This window comes from Erpetoichthys calabaricus, chromosome 12 (assembly GCF_900747795.2).
Source record: "Erpetoichthys calabaricus chromosome 12, fErpCal1.3, whole genome shotgun sequence".
NCBI lineage: Eukaryota > Metazoa > Chordata > Cladistia > Polypteriformes > Polypteridae > Erpetoichthys > Erpetoichthys calabaricus.
Window position 1 is genome coordinate 154,900,608 of NC_041405.2, and position 23,446 is coordinate 154,924,053.

The window sequence follows — 23,446 nt, forward strand, 5'->3', positions numbered from 1 at the left end:
AGACCCCAAGGTTCTTGAATGTGTCCACTTGGGGTAGATGCTTATCCTTTACCTGCAGTCACTCTTTTCCAAAACCATACCCTTAAGAGTTGGGAGATATTAATCCTAATGGAGGCCAAGGTGATAGCACAACATGGAGCTAGTTGGAAGTGACTTGTGAGGCATGTCCAAAACCCATCAGCACCTTCAGTAACACACTGGCTCTTAGGGCAGCCTCACCCAGTTGCCTGATAAAGGACTGACAATGACGAATCCCAGCCATATCACCACTCTGCTACAAATGACTATAGTCTGATGAGCCCAAGAAGACAACATCATCTGCAAATAGCACTGATAAACCTGAAGGCTCTGAAACTGGGTACCCTCCAAACCTCGGCTGCGCCTTGATATCCTGTCCATGAATATCACAAACAGGGGAGGAGACAAGACGCACCACTGGTATGGTTGGGAGGAACAGCCTGCCTGATCGGAATCTGAGCTGAAAAGTAGTCTTGGGATTTTTTCCTAGTCCTGGACTATTCATAACAAACATCATTTTTGAACATAAGATTACTTATAAATGTTCCAAAGAACCTTGGGCTAAGAGGACAGTGATCGTACTCTGTCCTCTGGTCTCAGGTTGTGTGTTCTGGACCCTCAGTTAAAATAGAGTAGCTGTGCTGTCAGTTGATTACCACCTGCTGGTGAGTTGGCTCGTTTACTAGGAATGACTGCTGGACAAAGATCTGGAAGACCTAAACCAGAAGAAACAGAGCTGGGAATGACTAGCCGATGCCTCTGTCTGAGATGAGTTCAATTCGCATGCATCATCTCAGAGAGGTCGGGAGCAGGGGGAACTAATGGGGAAGGAAGGGAAGAGCAAATGGGACTGAAGTCACAAAGCTCTTCTTTAGTCAGAATTGTGAGAATCTGGAACAATCTACGAAATCATGGAGTTGTAGCAGAAACCGTGAGAACCTTTAAGAAGGATCTGGATGAAATGTTGGGACAGTTTAGCTATGAGCTAAACAAATAAGCTCGATGGACCCGAGTGTTTTGGAGCCTGTACATTCATTTTCATTCATTTTTTGTATTAATAGTTTTTTTTTTAAGTATTTATTTTTCTTTTTATTATGATCACATTATCTAAATTCCATTTTGGATTTGTTTTTAGAAACTAGAGGTCCATTATCGGCCATTTTTGTATAAATGTATTACTTTTTCCACTTATTTTTTTTGTTATTACAATGACGTTCTCTTAGATAGATAGATAGATAGATAGATAGATAGATAGATAGATAGATAGATAGATAGATAGATAGATAGATAGATAGATAGATAGATAGATAGATAGATAGATAGATAGATACTTTATTAATCCCAAGGGGAAATTCACATTCTCCAGCAGCAGCATACTGATACAAAAAACAATATTAAATTAAAGATTGATAATAATGCAGGTAAAAACAGACAATAACTTTATATAATGTTAACATTTACCCCCCCTGGGTGGAACTGAAGAGTCGCATAGTTTGGGGGAGGAACGATCTCCTCAGTCTGTCAGTGGAGCAGGACAGTGACAGCAGTCTGTCGCTGAAGCTGCTCCGCTGTCTAGAGATGATCCTGTTCAGTGGATGCAGTGGATTTTCCATAATTGATAGGAGCCTGCTGAGTACCCGTCGCTCTGCCACAGATGTCAAGCTGTCCAGCTCCATGCCAACAATAGAGCCTGCCTTCCTCACCAGTTTGTCCAGGCGTGAGGCGTCCTTCTTCTTAATGCTGCCTCCCCAGCACACCACCGCGTAGAAGAGGGTGCTCGCCACAACCATCTGATAGAACATCTGCAGCATCTTATTGCAGATGTTGAAGGACGCCAGTCTTCTAAGGAAGTATAATCGGCTCTGTCCTTTCTTACACAGAGCATCAGTATTGGCAGTCCAGTCCAATTTATCATCCAGCTGCACTCCCAGGTATTTATAGGTCTTAGCTATGTTCTGGATTTGATTTTAGATCCTGTAGCTTCATTTTTGGTAATTTTTTGTATTAATTGCTTTTTTCAAGTATTTTTATCTATACTACGATAATGTCATTTCGATTCCATTTTTGGAATCTGTTTTAGAACAAGCAGGGTAATTTTCCTTCATTTTTTTGCATTAATCATTTGCCCTTTTCACATATTTATTTTTATCATTTTTACAATAATGTCATTTTGACTCGATTTTGGAATGAATTTTAGATCCAGCAGGTTAAAACTTTTCTTCATTTTTATACGAGTTAATTGCATTTTCAAGTATTTACCATTGTTGTGATTATGATGACATTGTTGCAAATCAGTTATAGATTGTGTTTTGGAACCTGTACATTCATTTTCTTTAAGTATGTTTTTTTTTTGTCTTAATCATGATGCCGTTATCTCAGTTCCATTTTGGATTTAGTTTTGGAAACCAGAAGTTCATTATTGGTCATTTGTGTATTAATTGCTTTTTTTACATTATTTTTTTATTGTTAATACGATGGCATTATCTTAACTATGTTTTGGGGTTGACTTTGGAGCCTGCAGATTCATTTTTGGTCATTTATTGTGTTAATGAATTGCTTTTTTGCTTTGCGTCCTCCCCCACCTTAACCTGTTGTCTATGGGGCAAGAGCAAAAGCTTTAGATTTGTCAAAAATTTCTATCTGTGTTTTTTTGATAGATCTTGACGTTTTAGAGTTCCCTGATACCGAAAACATCGATATCTTGATAATGGGTGTGTGTATGTGTGTGTGTCACAGTTTCTTGAGGACAGTCTAGAGCTAAAACGGCTGAATGGAAAAATACCAAACTCAATTTTGGAATGTGTTTTGGAATAGAATCTGTATATTATTTTTGTTTGTTTTTATAATAATTATTAATTTTTAAAGTATGTATTTTTATTTTCATAATGATGATATTATCTCAGTTCCATTTTGGAACCTGGAGATTCATTTTTGGTCATTTTGAACTAATTCATTTTTTATTTTTTTTTTATTTTTCAATTTATATTTTTACTCTTTTTACGATAATGTCATTTTTACTCCATTTTGGAAAGGCTTTTAGAACACACAGATTAATTTTAATTCATTTGTGTATTAATTAATTGCTTTTTTCACTTATTTGTACTGTAATTACAATTACATTATCTTAACTATGTTCTGGATGTTTTTTTGAAATCTGTAGATTCATTTTTGGTCATTTTTGGGTTAATGTTTTGCATTTTTCAACTATTTTTATCGATATTACAATAACATAATTTTGACTCCATTTTTGGAATTGGTTTTTGAACCTGCAGGTTAATTTTCGCAATTTCTGTATTAATTTCTTTTTTCCCCCCAAGTATTGACTTTTATTGTTATTGTATTTCCAACTCAGTTTTAGAATGTGTTTTGTATATTAATTTTTGTACATTTTTGTAATTCTTTTTTTAAAGCATGTATTTTTATTGTTATTATCAAGGCATTATCTCAATTCCATTTTTGAGTGGGGTTTGGAACCATTTTTGGTCATTTTTGTAATAATTGATTTTTTTTTTTTTTCCAACTATTTATTTTTTATTGTTACTATGATAATGTTGTTTTGTTTCTGTTTTGGTTTTTTAATTTTCCATCACTTTTGTGTTAATCAGTTGTTTATTTTTAGCCATCGCTCTGATAACATCAGCTCGACTCCATTTCGAAATGAGTTTTGGAACCTGTAGATTAATTTTCAGAAATTTTGGTATTGAGTAATTACTTCTGTCAAAAATCTTTATTGTAATTATAATGTTATCTCGACTCCATTTTGGAATAGGTTTTGATTGCAAGTGCCACCATTTTGCACTCTTTTTGCTTTGCTGCAGCCGTATCATTTATAACAATAGCAGTTGTTGCTGATTTTTTTGTCACAACATTAAGACAACATTATTGAACATAGCAATGTAGTAAAAAAAAAAACAAAAAACAAAATGCTAGTTTAGCTTTGGCAAAATTCTAACTAATTTGTGGTTTCTTTTTCTAATGACTTGTTTTGGGACTTTTAGTTTTGATTTCAACTCCATGTTCTGCTTTTCTGACCTCAGATTTTTAGATTTTGCTTTGGACCTTGTCACTGGTATTCTGACTTTTGGTTTGTGGCCTCTTGCTTGCCCCCTGACCAGGTGTTTATCTTCACCCAGAAAATCCAGTAAATTAATTTCTTAAGTCTTTTTTCTGCTTTTGTGGACTCTGTACTAAGATTTGCATTGGGTGTGACGAGGATTGATAGGATTAGGAACGATTACATTAGAGGGTCAGCTCAGGTTGGACGAGTGAGAAACAAAGTCAGAGAGAAAAGATTGCGTTGTTTGGACATGTGCAGAGGAGAGATGCTGGGTATATTGGGAGAAGGGTGCTAAGGATAGAGCTGCCAGAAAAGAGGAAGACCTAAGAGAAGGTTTATAGATGTGATGAGAGAGGACATGCAGGTGATGGGTGTGACAGAACAAGATAACGAGGACAGGAAGATATGGAAGAAGATGATCTGCTGTGGCAACCCCTAACGAGAGCAGACAAATAAAGAAGAAGCAGATTGCTCTAGACCGAGGGTCTCCTGGAATGCTACTGTGGTTGCAGGTTTTCTAACCATTTTCTTCATTAGTGAAAGATTTAAACTGCTGATTAACTCCTTTGCCTTAATTTTAGTTGATTTTCCATTGAAGACTCAGAACAATTTTTTTTTTCTTAATTAGCAACCAAACAATAATGAGAAACAAAACGAGCCAAGACCTGACCAGCGGCCATCATACAATATCTGAAAATAAGGAAAGGTGAAGGTTTCATTAATGCTGATCTACTTGGGTCCGCAAAACATTAGAAAAACGAAAGCCGACTGTCCTGGAAATGTCTGCTTTGAAGAATGAGCGCACCAGTGACAATCCATGGAATGTAATAACAGGTTTAATTATAAATGAGAGTTGGCTTCTAATTAACATACTGGTTGGAGTGAAATTAGCTGGCATTTGAAGCCCTGACTTAGCTGGTCATCTGTTGGTTCACCAACTTCAAATCTCGTTTCTGTTTGGGTGCCATTTAAGGAAAAAATGAAGCAATTCAGAGGACTGAGTCTTAAAAAACAAGCTAATTAAAATGAAGGGAAAAGGAGTTAATTATCAGCAAACACCGGTCAATAATTAAGAAAAGGTTTAGAATGAAAATATGCATGTACCTTAGCGCATAGCGTACAGTTGAAGACCCCTGTTTTAGAGTGTCACACAGATCTTGTTAAAGATATTTCTTGAGTAACTTGGAGAAATGTTGTAAATGATGTATTACATCTTGCCTGAAGAAGGGGCCTGAGTTGCCTCGAAAGCCTGCATATTGTAATCTTTTTAGTTAGCCAATAAAAGGTGTCATTTTGCTTGGCTTTTCTCTACATTCATAATGGCTAACACGGTACAACACCCTAGTACTTGAGTAACTTGGCCAATTTAATAATATGACCTGGCCGTTCCCCCCCATCTTGTGATTTCAAATGTATTTTTCCCCTTTTCAGTTGTGATGCTGGTCATTGATCTTTCAGCGTAATGATCTGCGATCTTCACTGACTGTGAGTCTGTCAATTCCACCACAAAAATCTAAACAGTCGTGGCACAGACAAATATGAAAGGTGTTCAACAGGGGCCACCAAACAATGTGAAAGCATTCCTGTTACCTTTGTGCACTTTGCTCGAGGTGTCCTGCCGTGGCGCTCGCTAACAATCCAGAAAGGCAGGCGGCCACCAGAGCGTTGACTCGGCCGTGTTCTCTCTTCCCCCGCTACACCTCCACATCCGAAGAGTGTGCACGGTAATTGAACACAAGGCTTTCTGTGCCATTTAGGAAATATTGTAGATGGAATGCAAACAGCGGGGTAGACTCCGTTTTATTCTCCTCTTAAACAACTTTTGTATTCTTTGTTAATACATTGTACACAGAACTTTCAAGCTTTATATTTTTGTGCATTCAAGCATACAAATGTGAATACTGCTATACTCCACCATTACTGCCCCATCACTCTGCACCAGTTCTCACTATTAAACTAATTGGTCTTTCCAAAATGTCCCCTTCTGAGCAGTGCAGTCAAGTGACCCTTCATCCCCTCTCTCTCTCTCTCTCTCTCTCTCTCTCTCTCTCTCTCTCTCTCTCTACCTCTCTGTCTTCTTTCTTCTCAGTGCACCTGCCGAAACGACATGGTGAAAATCTCCATGGATGTGTTTGTCCGCTTTCTGCAACCCGAGCGCTATGAGCAGTGGAAACAAGGCAAAGACGTGACTGTGCTCGATCACCTGAAGCCCACCTCTCTGACCAGCAAAGAACTGGAGGAGTGGCGGGAAAGGCGGGCTCAGATCAAAGCCAAGATGCTGCGCCGGTGAGTATGGAGGGAGTGTGGGTAGCTGAAGGTGCCACCTTTTTGGACACTGTCAGCTTAATAATAAATACTAATACATTTAATTTATATAGTGCCTTTCCATGATTGAAGCACTTAGTGGATTAGGTTAGTGGATGCCATTTTGCTTGAGGTTTCCATTTGCCTTTTTATTTTCTTTGGTTCCTTTTAACACCACACTGAAAATTTCAATTATTTTCAACCAAAACAAGCCTCTTTATTTTAATATATGTGCCTTGGGCACTGGGGCAGTGGACTTCATAGTTTTAGTAGGGCAATAAATTAGAAAGAACACACTTAAGGGGCTGCGTACTCCATGGTGGAGACAGCAGGTACAGGGATGGTATGCAGCATTTGCACTTATAGTGTTCCTACATTTGCAATTTCCATTGGGGTTGGTGATGTTTGTATATGTGAATTCAGGACCAATAAAGCTATCTGTATGTCTGTCTGTCTTTTATATAGAGCGTTATCAACCTATATATCTATTATATAGTGCCTTTCATATGCAATATAATATGATACAATTCATCTATCTATCTATCTATCTATCTATCTATCTATCTATCTATCTATCTATCTATCTATTATATAGTGCCTTTCCTATGTATCTGTGTACTATATAGTGCCTTTCATATCTATCTATTATATAGTGCCTTTCATATCTATCTATTATATAGTGACTTTCATATCTATTATATAGCGACTTTCATATCCATCTGTTATATCGTGCCTTTCCTATCTATCTGTCTGTCTTTCATATAGTGCCTTTCCTATGTATCTGTGTATTATATATATTGCCTTTCATATCGATCTATTATATAGCGACTTTCATATCTATCTATTATATAGCGACTTTCATATCCATCTGTCTTTCTGCGCATCTGTCTAAACTTGAAGCTGCGGCTAAAGGGGCTTCTTTAAAGTAAAGAATTAAGGGACTGACTACTTCTATGAATAAGATATTTCAGTTTTTGATTTTAATAGATTTGCTAACCCTTCTTAAGACACACTTTTCACTTTGTCATTGTAGCTTACTGAGTTTAGATGTGTTTTTTTTTCCAAGAATTAAGAGGATAGGACTGACAAGCTTTGTTGGGCTGAATGGCCTATTCTCATCTAGACTGTTCTAATGTTCTAGATTGATGGGCAAAAAATGTTAAATGTATTCATTTAAAATGAAATCTACAACACAACATAAAGTGTGCAGAAAGTGAAGGGGTCTGAGTACTGTCTGCATCTGCTGTAGATGAAGATTGGACCATGTTTTAAGGCAAATTGGTACTTATACTCACTGAGCAAATTCTTAGGACAACTGTGCTAAAACTGGTTATGGCCTCCTTTTGCTCTCCAAACAACCTCAATTCTTTCTGACATGGATTTCATGAGATGTTGGAATGTTGGAAGCACTCTTTGGAGATTCTGGTCAGTGTTGACATGGTTACCCCATGCAGTTACTGCAGATTTTTTAGCCGTGAATCTCCCTTTCCACCACACCCCAAAGATGATCTGTTGGATTCTGGTCTGGTGACTAGGAAGGCCACTGAAGAACCTTGCTCTCACAGTCATAACACCTGTCTGCTTTGTGACATGGTGCGTTATCATACTGGAAGTCACCATTACAAGATGGGTAAATTGTGGCCATGAAGGGTCAACATGGTCAACAACAAAACTCAAATAGGCCGTGGCATTCAAGCGATGATTGATTTGTAGTAATGGTGTGCCAAGTAAGCAATCCCCACCCCATTACACCACCAACCCCTGGACTGTTGACAGAAGGCACATTGGGTGAATGGATTCATGCTGTTGGCACCAAATTATGACCCTACCATCTTTGTGCCTCAGCAGAAATCGAGATTCATCAGTCCAGGCTGTTTTTTTTTTTCTTCAGGCGTCCAGTTGTGGTGAGCCTGTGCCCACTGCAGCCCCAGCTTTCTGTTTGTGGCTTTCAGCAGTGGAACATGACATGGTCTTCTGTCTTCCAAGTCAGATTCCTGTAAATTAAGTACTGGCATATAAAAGTGATTCTGATTTTGTAGCCCATCTGCCTTAGGTTTGACATGGTGTGCTTTCCGAGATGCTTTTTCGCTCAACATGGTTGTACAAAGTGGTGATCTGACTTACGGTCAGTTTGAACCAGTCTGACCATTCTCCTCTGACCGCTCTCATCAACAACACGCATCTGAAATCTTGAGATCTTAATATGCACCCTGTGGTTTGTAAGTAATGATAAGCTTATATAACTAAGCAGGGCCTTGGCCATTTAAGGGTGTATCTTGTAAAAGGTTGAAATCTGCCCAAAACTTAACTGAGAGCCAGTGTAAGGATGTGAGAACTGGAGTTATGTATTTGTACTTACAGACTTCCCGACTTCCTTCCTGATGGAATTTCTTACTGACTTTCTTATGGCTGGTTGGACAGACTGATTGAATGACAGTGTTACCTAGTGACTTCCTGATGGACTTACTGATTGACTTATGGACTTACTTACTTTTTCACAAAACTTTCTTACTTACTTTCCAACTTCCCAACAGACTTACTTAATTTCTTTCTTTATCTGTCCCCTGGGAGAAAAGTGACTTTTTACATAAGTTCAATGAATAAACTTACAGAAGGACTTGGAGAGCATACAGGATTGGGCAGATTTGTGGCAGATGAAATTTAACGTCAGTAAATGTAAAGTATTAATAATAATAATAATTCATTACATTTATATAGCGCTTTTCTCAGTACTCAAAGCGCTATCCACACAGGGAGGAACCGGGAAGCGAACCCACAATCTTCCACAGTCTCCTTACTGCAAAGCAGCAGCACTACCACTGCGCCACCTGTGAGGACATTTCACATAGGAAGTAAAAATGTGAGGTTTGAATATACAATGGGCAGTCAGAAAATCGAGAGTACACCTTATGAGAAGGATTTAGAAGTCGTAGTGGACTCTAAGCTATCGACTTCCTGGCTGTGTTCAGATGCCATTAAGAAGGCTAACAGAATGTCAGGTTATATAGCGCCTTGATGTGTGCAGTACAAGTCACAGGAGGTTCTACTCAAGCTTTATAACACACTGGTGAGGCCTCATCTGGAGTCCTGGGTGCAGTTTGGGTCTCCAGGCTACAAAAAGGACATAGCAGCACAAGAAAAAGTCCAGAGAAGAGCGACTAGGCTGATTCAGGGCTACAGGAGATGAGTTATGAGGAAAGATTAAAAGAGCTGAGCCTTTACAGTTTAAGCAAAAGAAGATTAAGAGGAGACTTGACTGAAGTGTTTAAAATTATGAAGGTATTAGTAGGGTGGATCAAGACTGTTATTTTAAAATGTGTTCATCAAGAACACGGGGACACAGTTGGAAACTTGTGAAGGGGAAATTTCGCACAAACATTAGGACGTTTTTCTTTACACAAAGAACGATAGACACTTGGAATAAGCGACCAAGTAGTGTGGTAGACAGCAAGACTTTAGGGATTTTCAAAACTGGAAGAAATAAGTGGATAGGACTGGTGAGCGTTGTTGGGCTGAATGGCCCATTCTCCTCTAGAGTGTTCTAATGTTCTAAAATACTCACTAATTATAACAATAAAAATAGCAGTCACAGTGATTCGGAGTCTGATTTTTTTTTTTTTTTTTTATCCCATCCGCTACGAGGTTTAACATGGAGTGCATTCTGAGGTGCTTTTCTTTTTTGCTCAAAACAGTTGTCTAAAGTGATGATCTGACTTACTGTCAGCTTGAACCAGTCTGGCCGTTCTCCTCAGACCGCTCTCATCAACAACACGTATCTGTCCGCAGAACTGCTGCTCACTGGATGTTTTTTGATTTTCACACCATTCTGAGCAAACTCTGGAGACTGCTGTGTGTGAAAATCCCTGCATGTCAACAGTTACAGAAATGCTGAAACCAGCCCAGTCATGCCAGGATCGAGGTCACTAACATCACATTATACCCCATTCTGGTGTTTGATGTGAACATGGACTGAAGCTCCTGACCTGTACCTGCAGGATTTTATGTGTTGTGCTGCTGCCACATGATTGGCCGATTAGATAATTGCATGGAGAAGCAGGTGTGCCTAAGAATTTGCTCAGTGAAGCATTAATGGTGTAAATGCAGTTATTTTTTCCACATACTTTTTATGCCACTGTGCCTGCTTCTCTCACTTTAAATTAAAAACCCAGGGGGCTCTTAATGTTGTGGATGTGGAAAATGTTTTAACAGATGCAATGGCTGCTCAGATATTAACAAGATTTTTTTTAAGAACAGTAGGTTCAGCTTGTGGACATCCTGTGATGGATTGGTCTTTAAAGGTGGCAAAAAGAAAAAAAAATATTTAGTGGCCACGTCAATGTCGATATCAGTCCTGGTTTGGGAAAATAAGAGAGAGGATTCAAAAACTTTTTCTGACCCTCATCTACTTTATGGAGCCCATTTTATTTTATTTATTTGCATACATGAGAATTTTGTGTTCACTCAGCAAACTTTTTTTTTTTTTCTTCTCTCTTGTAAATCTTCAGTAAGTGAGCCAGTGGCTTGAAAAATTAGTAATTTCCTTGAGTTATTTTGCAGTAAAGGAAATGTGATAAATGGTGAAACGGTAGGCTGAGGCAAAGCGCAAAGGCAGCGTACCGCATCAGTTTCCCTAATGAGTGGCTGACTGGCCAAAGCTGAAGCTAATTGGTCAATGGCCTACAAGCCCAACAAGCCCCCAGACCATCAATCCCAATATTACCCCACCGAATTGACTTCAGTTTTATACTGAAAAAGAAAAACCACCGAGTTCCTCCTCATAATGTTGTTTTTTTTTAATTATACTATATGGCCAAATGTTTGTGGACATCTGAGCATCACAAGTCTAAGAGCTTGTTGGACATCCCATTCCACAACAACATTTTTTTTTTCCTTGTGAAGCCCTAAATCATACAAGGAGTCCCTCGATGTGCTTCCTACAGCAGGTCCTGTTTTTGACCGCAAAGCTGTGACTCTCTATGGAGACAAGAAGCAACTCCCTAAAGGGGGGAGAAAGTGGAAGAATTCTTGGGAAGATCAATTCAGGGAGAGAAAGAGAAAGAGACCCCCTTGCAGGAAGGTTGGACATGCAATGGATGTTAAACAATGGGGTAAATATGACACACAAAACAGAACACAAGTAATCCTCTATACAGAGCTCGATGGCCAAACTGTCATGGCCACCTCAGAAGTTCAATCCAACTGTACAGACTGCTTTGTTCTTGCACAGTTCCTCACTGAGTGACGGCCCTGAGCGCCACGACAACTCTCAAAGCAAAATGCAAGAAATGATGATACCACTCCCTAAATACAGAGCTGTTACATAAATGTTTGTTCAGATACATCAAAAACAAAGTATAAACTAAGAAACATAAATGATGAACAACATCTGTCCATTAACTGTTTTTGTAGAACCATTGCAAGATTGTAGAAAAGGAGTCGGAGGTACAGGCCAGCACAGTCAGAGTCCTGGAGACCTTGGCTGACAAGCCGCCTCCCCCTATTGGCCATTCTACAGCTGAGTCAGTGCTGTGCTGACGAATCAGATGAAAGGATCCCTCTACCCCATGACTCCAGTGTTCCTTTATCTGAGGTGACTTTTCCATAGGCAGACAAACAACTTGGCAGTAGAGCAGTGGCACCAAATGTCACATGAGAACATCAAGAAGAGAAACGGAATAGGAGACAGTTAGTAACAGTTCATAAATATATTACTTATATTTTAATACTAATAACAGAGATGCAATTTGCACAGCTAATCAGCAGCTCTAGTCAGGGTGTGCTAAACGGAATTCGTGAGTCTTCTGCCTGATTTAAAATCTGAGACTGAAGGGGCATCTCTTATAGTAGCAGGCAGACAATGCCACAGCTTTGTGGTCCTGTAACTAAAAGCTCGACCTCCCACTGTTATTTTATTACACCTCAGACTCATAAGCAGACTGAGATCTTGAGATCTTAATATGTGCCCTGTGGTTTGTAAATAATGGTAAGCTCAGATAAGCAAGCAGGGCCTTGGCCATTTAAGGGTTTATTTGTTAAAAGGTTGAAATCTGCCCCAAAGTTAACAGAGAGGCAGTGTAAGGATGTGAGAACTGGAGTTATGCATTCGTACTTTCAGACTTACTGACTTCCTTCCTAATGGACTTACCGTGTATACTCACGTATAAGTCGGGTCTTCAAACCCGAAAAATCGATCATAAAATCAGACCACAACTTAAACGGCTGTTCAAAAATATGACACTTAATTTTATTTATTTATTTTTACATCTTCTTGCTTCCTCCAATCTCGCATCAGTTTCTCAGACACACAGAATTTTGTTGCAGCTGCGCATTTACCTGTTTCTTTCGCCACTTCAACGACTTTTAATTTAAAACCAGCTTCATATTTTCTTCTGATCGAACGCTCCCATTGTAGATAAGGGATGCTCTTACAATAAAGGTGTATGAGGGTGTGAGATACAAAAAACACAAAACGGTGCAAACATCGCTTCAGGAATAGTTTGGGTATTACCGTGTGGGCACAATACATAGAAAAAAAAAAAGGCTGTGTGCTCGGTGGTTACTCTCTCAGGGGGGTGTTATCATATCATAATCTCTTGTACCAATAGCGTGTGTTTACCGCATTCGACTTATACAACTGACATTATAAAATACCAGAAATTATACAGTAAAATCAAGCCCCGACTTATCCGCGGGAGAACTTAAACACGAGTATACACAGTACTTACGGATTAATGGCAAGACTGACTTCCTGATGGACTTACTTACTGACTTCCTGATGGACTTACTGACTTATGGACTTAATTACTGACAATTTTTATGACTTACTTCATGATGGACTTAATTTCTTTCTTTATCTGTCCCCAGGGTGAAATGTGTCTTTTTACAGAAGTTCAATAAATAAATACCCACTAAATATAACAATAAAAATAGCAGTCCCATTGAGGCATTATGCAGACACATTGCTGTTGTTATGAGGGAACCCCAAGTCTCGTTTCTTGACACACTTCTGCTGAATTATCTGAAGGTCCTCCAGTGTTGATGTGTCAGGGAGAGGATGTGCGCCATTGTTCATAATGGCACTCAGTTTTGTCTTCATTCTCACTTACACTGCTCACCCCCAGGGTGTCCAGCGTGTCTCCCATAAGTACGCCTGCCCTTTTTAATTAACGTGATGATTCGGTGGGTCTCTCTTGAAGTGATGTTACCAGCTCTATTGAAAGCAAAAAGCAAGACTGTATTATAAGATGGAAATGGCAGCAGTGTTACATAATAATAAATTTAAAATAGAATACAATGTATATTGTACATGAAAGAATAATATTTCATAAGCAGGTTATTGAATAAGAAGCCCACAGTCACGTATTGAATATTGATTGAACTTCACTGCTGCCTACACTGTGTGCCCCCGTAGCGGCTAATGCATTTGACTTTGTCAATTCAGTTGCCACTACTGACTCACTGTGTGTGACCCACGCAAGGCACTTAACCTGGAAATGTTTAATCAGTGCTACACACCAAGGATTTTTAAATCACATTGAATAAAAAGCCACTTAAACAAATAAATAGGTTTATGTAGGGTCACCATTGCGCTAATCAACATGCAACACATAACCACTCTTTAAATGCAAGAAAAAGAACGGTCACTTGAGTGTTTTGTTCATGTTAATCTGGGGTGGGAAGGGACCTTTTTTTTTTTGAATTGGGAACAAATCAAGAGTCAATGGGAAGTCCTACATGTGTACAGTACCTCGCAAAAGTCTTGGACACTTGTGAAAGAGTGTCATTTTCATTTACTGCACTCATTCAGAAATAACACAGTGAATATTTTGTCAATCAGCACACCTTCTAGAAAGTGCTCTCCTGTCTTGCAGTTTCTGACGTTGAACTGCAGATGCTGGCCATCTTCCTATCAACCCCAGTCTGGCTCCATGATGTGGAGATCAGGGCTCTATGGCAGCCATACCATCTGTCCCAGGATTCCATCTTTTTCTTTTTAAGATTCTGGTCTAATGTTTGGGGTCATTGTAATACTAACGAATGAAGTTGGGGCTGATCAGACACCTCCCTGATGGAATTGCATGACGGGTAAGAATCTGCCTGATTTTTCTCAACAATGAAGTGGCTATCAATTTTGATCAAATCACCAAATCCGTTTGCCCCAAACCTGCAGAGGACCGTGACCGTGTTTCACTTTTCCCTGCAGATATCCATCCCTTTGGCGGACAAATTGCCCTCTGCTGGAACCAACAATTTCAAAGTTGGACTCATCAGTCCAGAGCACCTGTTGCCGTATTTCTTGCACCCCAACCCCAGTCCTTGTGTTTTCGTGTGTGGTTGAAGCCATTTGGCTTTATTTTTCCCCTCGGAGGAATGACTTTTTGGTCACAACTCTACCATGAAGACCACTAAGACTTCACCAGAGTGTACAGTAGATGGGTGTATTAGGGTCCCAGTGGTTTCTGCCAGTAGTAAGCAAGTCTGATGAATTTCACTAGGTTCCCATGGCCGACCACTGCGTTTCAAGTCCTCATCCTTGTCCGTTCGTCTGTGCTTTTGCAGATCAGCTTGGACAGTGCTTTTCGAAACACCTGGGAGAGACCTTGATGGTGCAGGGTGAGCACCTTGTGTGTTGTCAGTATCCTCACTTTTGCCTTGGTGGACAATTTGAAGGTTAAAACGCCACCTCTTCTGTAACCTCACCTGCTTAGACTGGTTGTCCCTGCCCAGTTTTATTCTACCACATGGCCATTTCTGTATCAGTTCAGAGACTTTGGATCATCCTGAACATAATGTTGTTGATGAGTAGCACCTCAATCAAACACTGAGCTGTATGCCCTTCACGGGTCTCACATTTTTAAACTCCAAAGTGCTCTGTTACTGCGGGGGTTTCTTTCTTTAAGGACATTTAGATATCTTACTGTATTGCTTCACTTTTTGCAAAAGGAATGTTTTGCTCTTTTCTCTTGGCACACTAGTCCAGATGTCCAGACGTGAACAAATTTGTTGGTACTCCAACCCACACTTGTCTCTGAAATAACTTGACAATAACAAAAGTAATTGGCACCCATCTTTGTTTGCTCCATATTTAGCTTTGCTTTAGAATTTTAACAAACTTATTTAAATTAAGAACCCGTGGAAATGTCATGGACACACATGATGGGACACTTCACCTGATGTTTGGTTGCACAATCTTTAGTACTTGCAGTCCCTGCACACAAGCGATTCCTGGAGCTCTCCATGAAACTTCTACACCTGTCCACAGGTCGAGCGGCCCACTCGTTCTGAGCAAACTGTTCCAGCTGGGTCAGATGTGAAGAGGGTCTTCTCCAGACTGTATGTTTCACGTCTCTCCATAGATGCTCAATTGGATTCGAATCAGGGCTCATAGAAGGACACTTCAGAATAGTCCGATGTTTTGTTTTGTTGAGGATCCATGACCTGTGACTGAGACTGAGCTTTCTGACAGTGGGCAGTACGTTTCACTCAAGAATGTCTTGATAGTCTTGAGATTTCATTGTTCCCTGCACAGACTCAAGGCACCCTGTGCTAGACACAGCAAAGCAGCCCCATAACATCTCTGAACCTCTTCCATGTTTCACAGTAGCTGTGGTGTTCTTTTCTTTGAAAGCTTCATTTTTTCATCTGTAGACACAGAGCTGATATGACTTTTCAATAAGCTCCAGTTTGGTCTCATCTGCCCAAAGGACATTCTCCCAGAAGCATTGTGGCTTGTCAATATGCATTTTAGCAAATTCCAGTCTGGCTTTTTTATATGGAGTCCTCTTGGGTCTTCTTCAGTTGAGTTCACTATCACTTAAAATGAAACTGATTGACCTTGACCTTGGAGTCCAGCATGTATCTCATTGGAAGTTGTCCTTGACTTTTTTGTCTATCATTTTAACTCTCCTTCTGCCCATTTTGGGGTCAATTTTCCTCTTGCAGTCATGTCCAGGGAGGTTGGCTACAGTCTCATGGACCTTAAAATTCTTCTTAATGTTTGCAACTGTTGTCACATGAATATCAAGCTGCTTGGTGATGGCCTTTACCTTTTACATTCTTGCCTATCATTCTCTTTCTGATTTCCTCACACAAGTCTCTCCTTTGCTTTCTGTACTCCGTATTCATTGTGGGACACACAACGACACCAAACAGCAGAGTGATGACTTTTCTTCATTTAAATCAGCTGAATGACCGACTGCATGATTGGAGACGTGTATGATACAAATTTAGGAAAACGGCTGGTTTGAAAAATCCCTTGAATCCATCCATTTAGGATCTTTTCTAGTGATCCCAACAAATGTGTCAAGGCCATTCTGAAAGATTTTTGTAGAATAATCAACACTTGCTTTGCTTTACTCAATAACACAGATGCACAGGGGACAATTCCTTTTCATTTCACCAGTTTACTTACTTACTGAATATTGGACAGACTTACTTAGTGACAGACCTGCTGATTTACTTGCTTACTGACTTAACTTAATGACAAACAGCTAGTTTGAAAAATCACTGAAGGTGATTAGGTTCTTTTCTAGGTGTCCCAACAAACTTGTCCAGGCCATTTTAAAAGACCTTTGTAGAATAAGCGATTCTCTTGTCATATTTACTTTGCTTTACTTGATGACGTATCAAGAGCACGCAGGTCTATGGGGGACAGTTGCTTTTCATTTACATACTTACTGATGAACAGACAGACAAAGTTATGGACTGACTTACTGAAAACGTAACGACTTGCTTAATGACCGATGGACAGACTTACTGACAGTCTGACGGACTTACTTACTGAAGCAGAACTACTTTGAAAAATTACTCGAATGCAATTATTTGGGATATTTTCTAAGGGACCCAACAAATATGTCTGGGCCATTCTACAAAATTTTTGTGGAATAAGCAATACTTGATGTCTTGTCGCACTTGCTTTGCTTTACTTAGTGACACATCAAAGGCATGCAGGCACACAGGGAACACTTACTTACTGAAGAATAGACAGACTTACTTAGTGACGGACCTACTGATTTACTTGCTTATTGACAGATGAACTTACTGACATACTTAATGACAAACAGCTAGTTTGAAAAATCACCGAAGGTGTAGGTGTCCCAAAAAACTTGTCCATTCCATTTTAAAAGATCTTTGTAGAATAAGCAATTATCTTGTCATATTTACTTTGCTTTACTTGATGACATATCGAGAGCATGCAAGTCTATAGGGGACAGTTGCTTTTCATTTACAACAACAACATTTATTTATATAGCACATTTTCATACAAATGATGTAGCTCAACGTGCTTTACGGGATAAAGAAAGAGAAAAAAGACAAAATATAAAAATAAAATTAGGCAATACTAATTAACATAGAATGAAAGTAATATCCGATGGCCAGGGATGACAAAAAAAAAATCTGCAGGGGTTCCAAGGCCACAAGACCACCCAGCCCCCTCTTGACATTCTACCTAACATAAATGATCTCAATCAGTCCTCATGGTATTCAAGCTTCACGTGGAAGAATTTGATGATGATGGTCATGTGGATCTCTGGACTTTAATCCATCAATGTAGGGACAGCATGGTGCCCTGATCGAAAACCAGAAAAAGAACAGCAGAGAAAGTAGGGGTTAGTACGGAGTGCAGAGATATAATAAAAATGATAATTCAATACGTATACAGAATATCAGGGTTACACTAAAATGAAGCTGTGAGAAAGCCATGTTAAAATAACGGGTTTTTTAAAGCGCCCCTTGCCTGGAAAATTCCTATCAGTAAACTCGTATTCCAGATTTGTGGTGCATAACAGCAGAAGGCCGCCTCACTGCTTCTTTTAAGTTTAGCTCTTGGAATTCTAAGCAGACCCTCACTAAGGTTACGATTTGGAGTATAAGGTGAGAGGCATTCAGAGATATAGGATGGAGCAGATTATTTTACTGATGAACGGATGGACAGACTGACTTACTGATAAACTTAACAACTTGCTTAATGACAGATGAACAGACTTCCTCACAGTCTGATGGACTTGCATACTGAAGCAGAACTACTTTGAAAAATCACTCAAATGCAATTAATTTGGGATCTTTTCTAAGAGTCTCAACAAACTTGTCCAGGCCATTTTAGATCTTTATGAAATATGAAACACTTGACCTTTTGTCACGCTTGCTTTGCTTTACACGATGTCACAGGGGACAATAGCTTTTCATTTCCTCACTTTTCAGGGGCCATACAGCTGTAAGGGGGCTGACAAATTTGTCCATATTTGTAAAATAACTATCTTAGAGAAATATGAACTATCTAAAGCATAGATTCTTAAACTAGGGGGTCACGACTGACTTATGCGTCGCAGACAGTTCATGCTCTGTACGTGAGAGGGCTTGACTGTTGGTCATGATTCTTCCAAGGGAGAGGGATAACCGTTCACGGCAATTCTGGTCCTGAAGACACAAAAAAGACAAAATTGGGTCATAAAAATAAGTTTAAGAACCTTTGATTGAAAGTACCAAGGACTTTCTCCTGGTACTGTACTTGAATTTAGTCAATGCGTCTGTCCAGAGTGACTAGCCAGTCCCCAGTGTGTAATGGAAAATGTTTGTGTTTCCACTGATGGCCGATTAAGTGGCTCAGTTGTGGTCACTTCAATGATGGAGACTGAAATTGTGTGCATTTGGCGTACAGTGTGTGCCAACTGCGGTGTACATTTCAGAGTTGGAGGCACTTGATCTTTTTTACATACTTGTGACATTCATCTTCTCTTTTCTTGCCTTTCCAGAGCAAATCGTAAAAGAAATCGCGCACGCAAGCAGAAAGCAGAGGCGGCCAAAGCTGCCGCTGAAGAGGGAGCAACAGGGGAGACTAAAGGGGAGACAGATGCTAAAGCGGAAGAGAGGAACAAAGGTGCCGAAAGCCAAGAAGGTAAGATTTCTTGGCTCATTGTGATGCTTCAGGTTTTTATGTTTAATAAATTGGCAGAAATTCCTCAAATCTTGTTTTCACCATTATGAGATTTTGAGTGTTGTTTGATATTAGAATATATGAAATTAAATAATTTTAGCCATAAGGCTGCAACGTAACAACATGATTATAAAGTCAATGGTGTCTGAATACTTTGAGAAGGCACCGTAGATCATGCCCTGACCATAAAACGTTAGGAACAACCTGACTGGTGCTTGTTCCGTCTGTTACATTAGTAGGAAAAGAGGAATTGGGAGGTTGAGTTTGCAGGATGTAAGTTGACATTTGGGCACATGAACAAGGCCCTTAACCTGAACATTGCTCCAGGGGTGTTGTGCAATGGCTGACTTACGCCCGGACCGCCAAAAGGGCATGCGAAAAGGCAATTTCTACTCATGGGTTGACAAAGTATATGAAATCAAAATGAGGATGAGGATGGTCATGGATTGTGTTACTTGTGAACCTGCCTTTTTATTCAGCTGTAGCAAAGTACACATGAAGGTGACATGGTCCCCTTCGAAGTTTTTATAACTGTTATCTCTTCACCATCTTTAGATCTGAAACCTGATGTGGCCTACGGTAAGCCAGAGGAGGAAAAAAAGAAAAAAAAGAAAAAGAAAAACGTCCAACCACAAGAAACACCAGTGGGCACCGATATCAACACGGCAGCAGAAAGCCACAAGACTGACCCAGCTTCTCAGGAAACTGCAGAATCCGTCAACGTCTCCACGTCCACCAAAACAGAGTTCTACCAGGACGAGGAAGAAGGAGATGACTCATCTGAATTCAAACCCCGTCCTATCATCCCCATGTTGTATGTAGTGCCAAACAACAAGAAGGTGATCTTCGACAAAGCAAAAATGTCCTGCCAGGAGGCATTTGAGCGGTTTGCCAAACGGAAAGCATCACAAGCAGAACTTGTCACATTCAAAGAGCCAGGAAAAGCCAGCGCAAAGGAGGAAGAGGAGATCAGTGACACAGAGCCACTTTCAGAGGAAATGCAGGTGAGCATGTTGATACTTTTAAGAAGATACACAATCAGGTACTGTTGGCATCTGGGAATTTGGGGAGGCAAAAGTGAGGCTCACACCTCACAGATGTAAGGGGGGACTTTTACCACAAAGAAGTTTGCATTAGTGTTTTATTTAAATCATACAGTGGAGTACAAAATGTATATGTGGCCTGATGAACGGAAGATCATAATGAAGATCAAATCTCTATCTATCTATCTATCTATCTATCTATCTATCTATCTATCTATCTATCTATCTATCTATCTATCTATCTATCTATCTATCTATCTATCTATCTATCTAATCATATAGTGCCTTTACTCTGTCTGTCTGTCTGTCCTGGAAATAAAAGCAAACTGAGACTATTTCATCTAAAGGGTTTGCAAATTTATGTAAACAGTACAGCAGTGGTTTTCTTTTTCCCCTAAAATGATCAATTTGGTGTTCAGTTAAATACAGTTGACTCAAACATCTTATCAAAAGGTAAAATTAATCTGCCATTGTTTGTTTTAATTTCACCCATTATAAAAAAAAAAAAAAGCTGAAATTTCATATATTGAATTAACTCCTCTGAATTCAACAATAAATATTTTTGCCTCATTCTTACTCTTACATGCACTTCCAGATCCTAAATGAGTACACTGTAGGTTTGTCTTATCACAAAGAGGAAGGTCGAAAAATAAGGTGAACACACTTGTGATGGGATCACAGCCATCAAACTCTGTCCTGCCTCATCATGTTGGATAAATAAACTGCTTTATTTTCACATTTTAAGGCTGTTAGTATTTTAATTCTGGGCAGGGGCACCCCATGGAAAAGACCCTTTAAAAACAGACAATTTATTATTATTGTTTTTGTATATTTGCATGATGTATCTTTATCTATGGCAACTTACAAATTAAAGTTATGGCATTTATAAAATGTGAAGGACATGCACATGTAATTTTTATTATTAATAACCAGTATAAGCAGTGCCACCACCCAGGCAAGCAGGTTACAAGACAGATGGTTTAGTTAGCTGCCTCTTTTATTAATTTCAGTGTTTACATTACAATAGACACAGCCTATGCCCACAAAAATGAGACAGTCGAGTCAGAGGTTTTAGTCATTCTGGTGTGTGTTCACACCATATTATGTGTGTATATTTATTTAATTAGTTCTGTAAAAAGTCAAATTTCCCCCTGGGAACAAATAAAATTCTGTCTGTCTGTCTGTCATATAGTGCCTTTCATATCTATCTGTCTATCTTTCATATAGTGCCTTTCATATCTATCTGTCTATCTATCATATAGTGCCTTTCATATCTATCTGTATGTCTATCTATGTATTACATTCATATGAAAAAGTTTGGGACCCCCTCTCAGCCTGCATAATAATTGACTCTCCTTTCAACAAAAAAGATAACAGTTGTACAGTGGGTACGGAAAGTATTCAGACCCCCTTCAATTTTTCACTCTTTGTTATATTGCAGCCATTTGCTAAAATCATTTCAATTATTTTTTTCCCTCATTAATGTACACACAGCACCCCATATTGACAGACAAAAAAAAGAATTTTTGAAATTGTTGCAGATTTATTAAAAAAGAAAAACTGAAATTTCACATGGTCCTAAGTATTCAGACCCTTTGCTCAGTATTTAGTAGAAGCACCCTTTTGAGCTAATACAGCCATGAGTCTTCTTGGGAAAGATGCAACAAGTTTTTCACACCTGGATTTGGGGATCCTCTGCCATTCCTCCTTGCAGATCCTCTCCAGTTCTGTCAGGTTGGATGATAAACGTTGGTGGACAGCCATTTTTAGGTCTCTCCAGAGATGCTCAATTGGGTTTAAGTCAGGGCTCTGGCTGGGCCATTCAAGAACAGTCACAGAGTTGTTGTGAAGCCACTCCTTCGTTATTTTAGCTGTGTGCTTAGGGTCATTGTCTTGTTGGAAGGTAAACCTTCGGCCCAGTCTGAGGTCCTTAGCACTCTGGAGAAGGTTTTTGTCCAGGATATCCCTGTACTTGGCCGCATTCATCTTTCCCTCGATTGCAACCAGTCGTCCTGTCCCTGCAGCTGAAAAACACCCCCACAGCATGATGCTGCCACCGCCATGCTTCACCGTGGGGACTGTATTGGACAAATGATGAGCAGTGCCTGGTTGTCTCCACACATACCTCAGTGCAAGACACATGACAGCCCGCATGGAGTTTGCTAAAAGACACCTGAAGGACTCTGAGATGGTGAGAAATAAGATTCTCTGGTCTGATGAGACCAAGATAGAACTTTTTGGCCTTAATTCTAAGCGGTATGTGTGGAGACAACCAGGCACTGCTCATCACTTGTCCAATACAGTCCCCACAGTGAAGCATAATACTTAGGACCATGTGATATTTCAGTTTTTCTTTTTTAATAAATCTGCAACAATTTCAAAAATTCTTTTTTTTTGTCTGTCAATATGGGGTGCTGTGTGTACATTAATGAGGGAAAAAATTAATTTAAATGATTTTAGCAAATGGCTGCAATATGACAAAGAGTGAAAAATTGAAGGGGGTCTGAATACTTTCCATACCCACTGTATGTCTTTCGTTTCCTAGGAACATCTGAGTACTGCGGTGTTTTCCGAACAAAGATTTTTAGTGAAGCAGTATTTAGTTGTATGAAATTAAATCAAATGTGAAAAACTGGCTGTGCACAAATGTGGGTCCCCTTGTCATTGTGCTGATTTGAATGCCTGTCACTGCTCAATGCTGATTACTTGCAACACCAAAATGGTTGGATGAGCTCGTTAAGCCTTGAACTTCATAGACAGGTGTGTCCAATCATGAGATATAAAGGGATTTAAGGTGGTCAATTGCAAGTTGTGCTTCCCTTTGACTCTCCTCTGAAGATCCTCAAAGCAACTCTCCAAAGATCTGAAAACAAAGATTGTTGAGTCTCCTGGTTTAGGGGAAGGCTACAAAAAGCCATCTCAGAGGTTTAAACTGTCAGTTTCAACTGTAAGGAATGGAGTCAGGAAATGGAAGGCCACAGGCGCAGTTGCTGTTAAACCCAGCAGGTCTGGCAGGCCAAGAAAAATACAGGAGCGACGTATGAACAGGATTGTGAAAATGGTTACAGACAACCCACAGATCACCTCCAA

General features: G+C 39.5%; 1 protein-coding gene across 3 annotated transcripts in view; it reads left to right on the forward strand.

The window, feature by feature from the left end:
• kdm4b (lysine (K)-specific demethylase 4B) overlaps positions 1 to 23,446 on the forward strand; it is a 349,744-nt gene that overhangs the window by 265,815 nt on the left and 60,483 nt on the right. For all 3 annotated transcript variants that reach the window (XM_028816605.2, XM_028816603.2, XM_028816604.2), the window contains exons 9-11: positions 6,165 to 6,361; positions 19,132 to 19,274; positions 19,869 to 20,317. In XM_028816605.2, the coding sequence (XP_028672438.1) occupies positions 6,165 to 6,361; positions 19,132 to 19,274; positions 19,869 to 20,317 (789 nt within the window). The remainder of the gene's footprint in view (positions 1 to 6,164; positions 6,362 to 19,131; positions 19,275 to 19,868; positions 20,318 to 23,446) is intronic.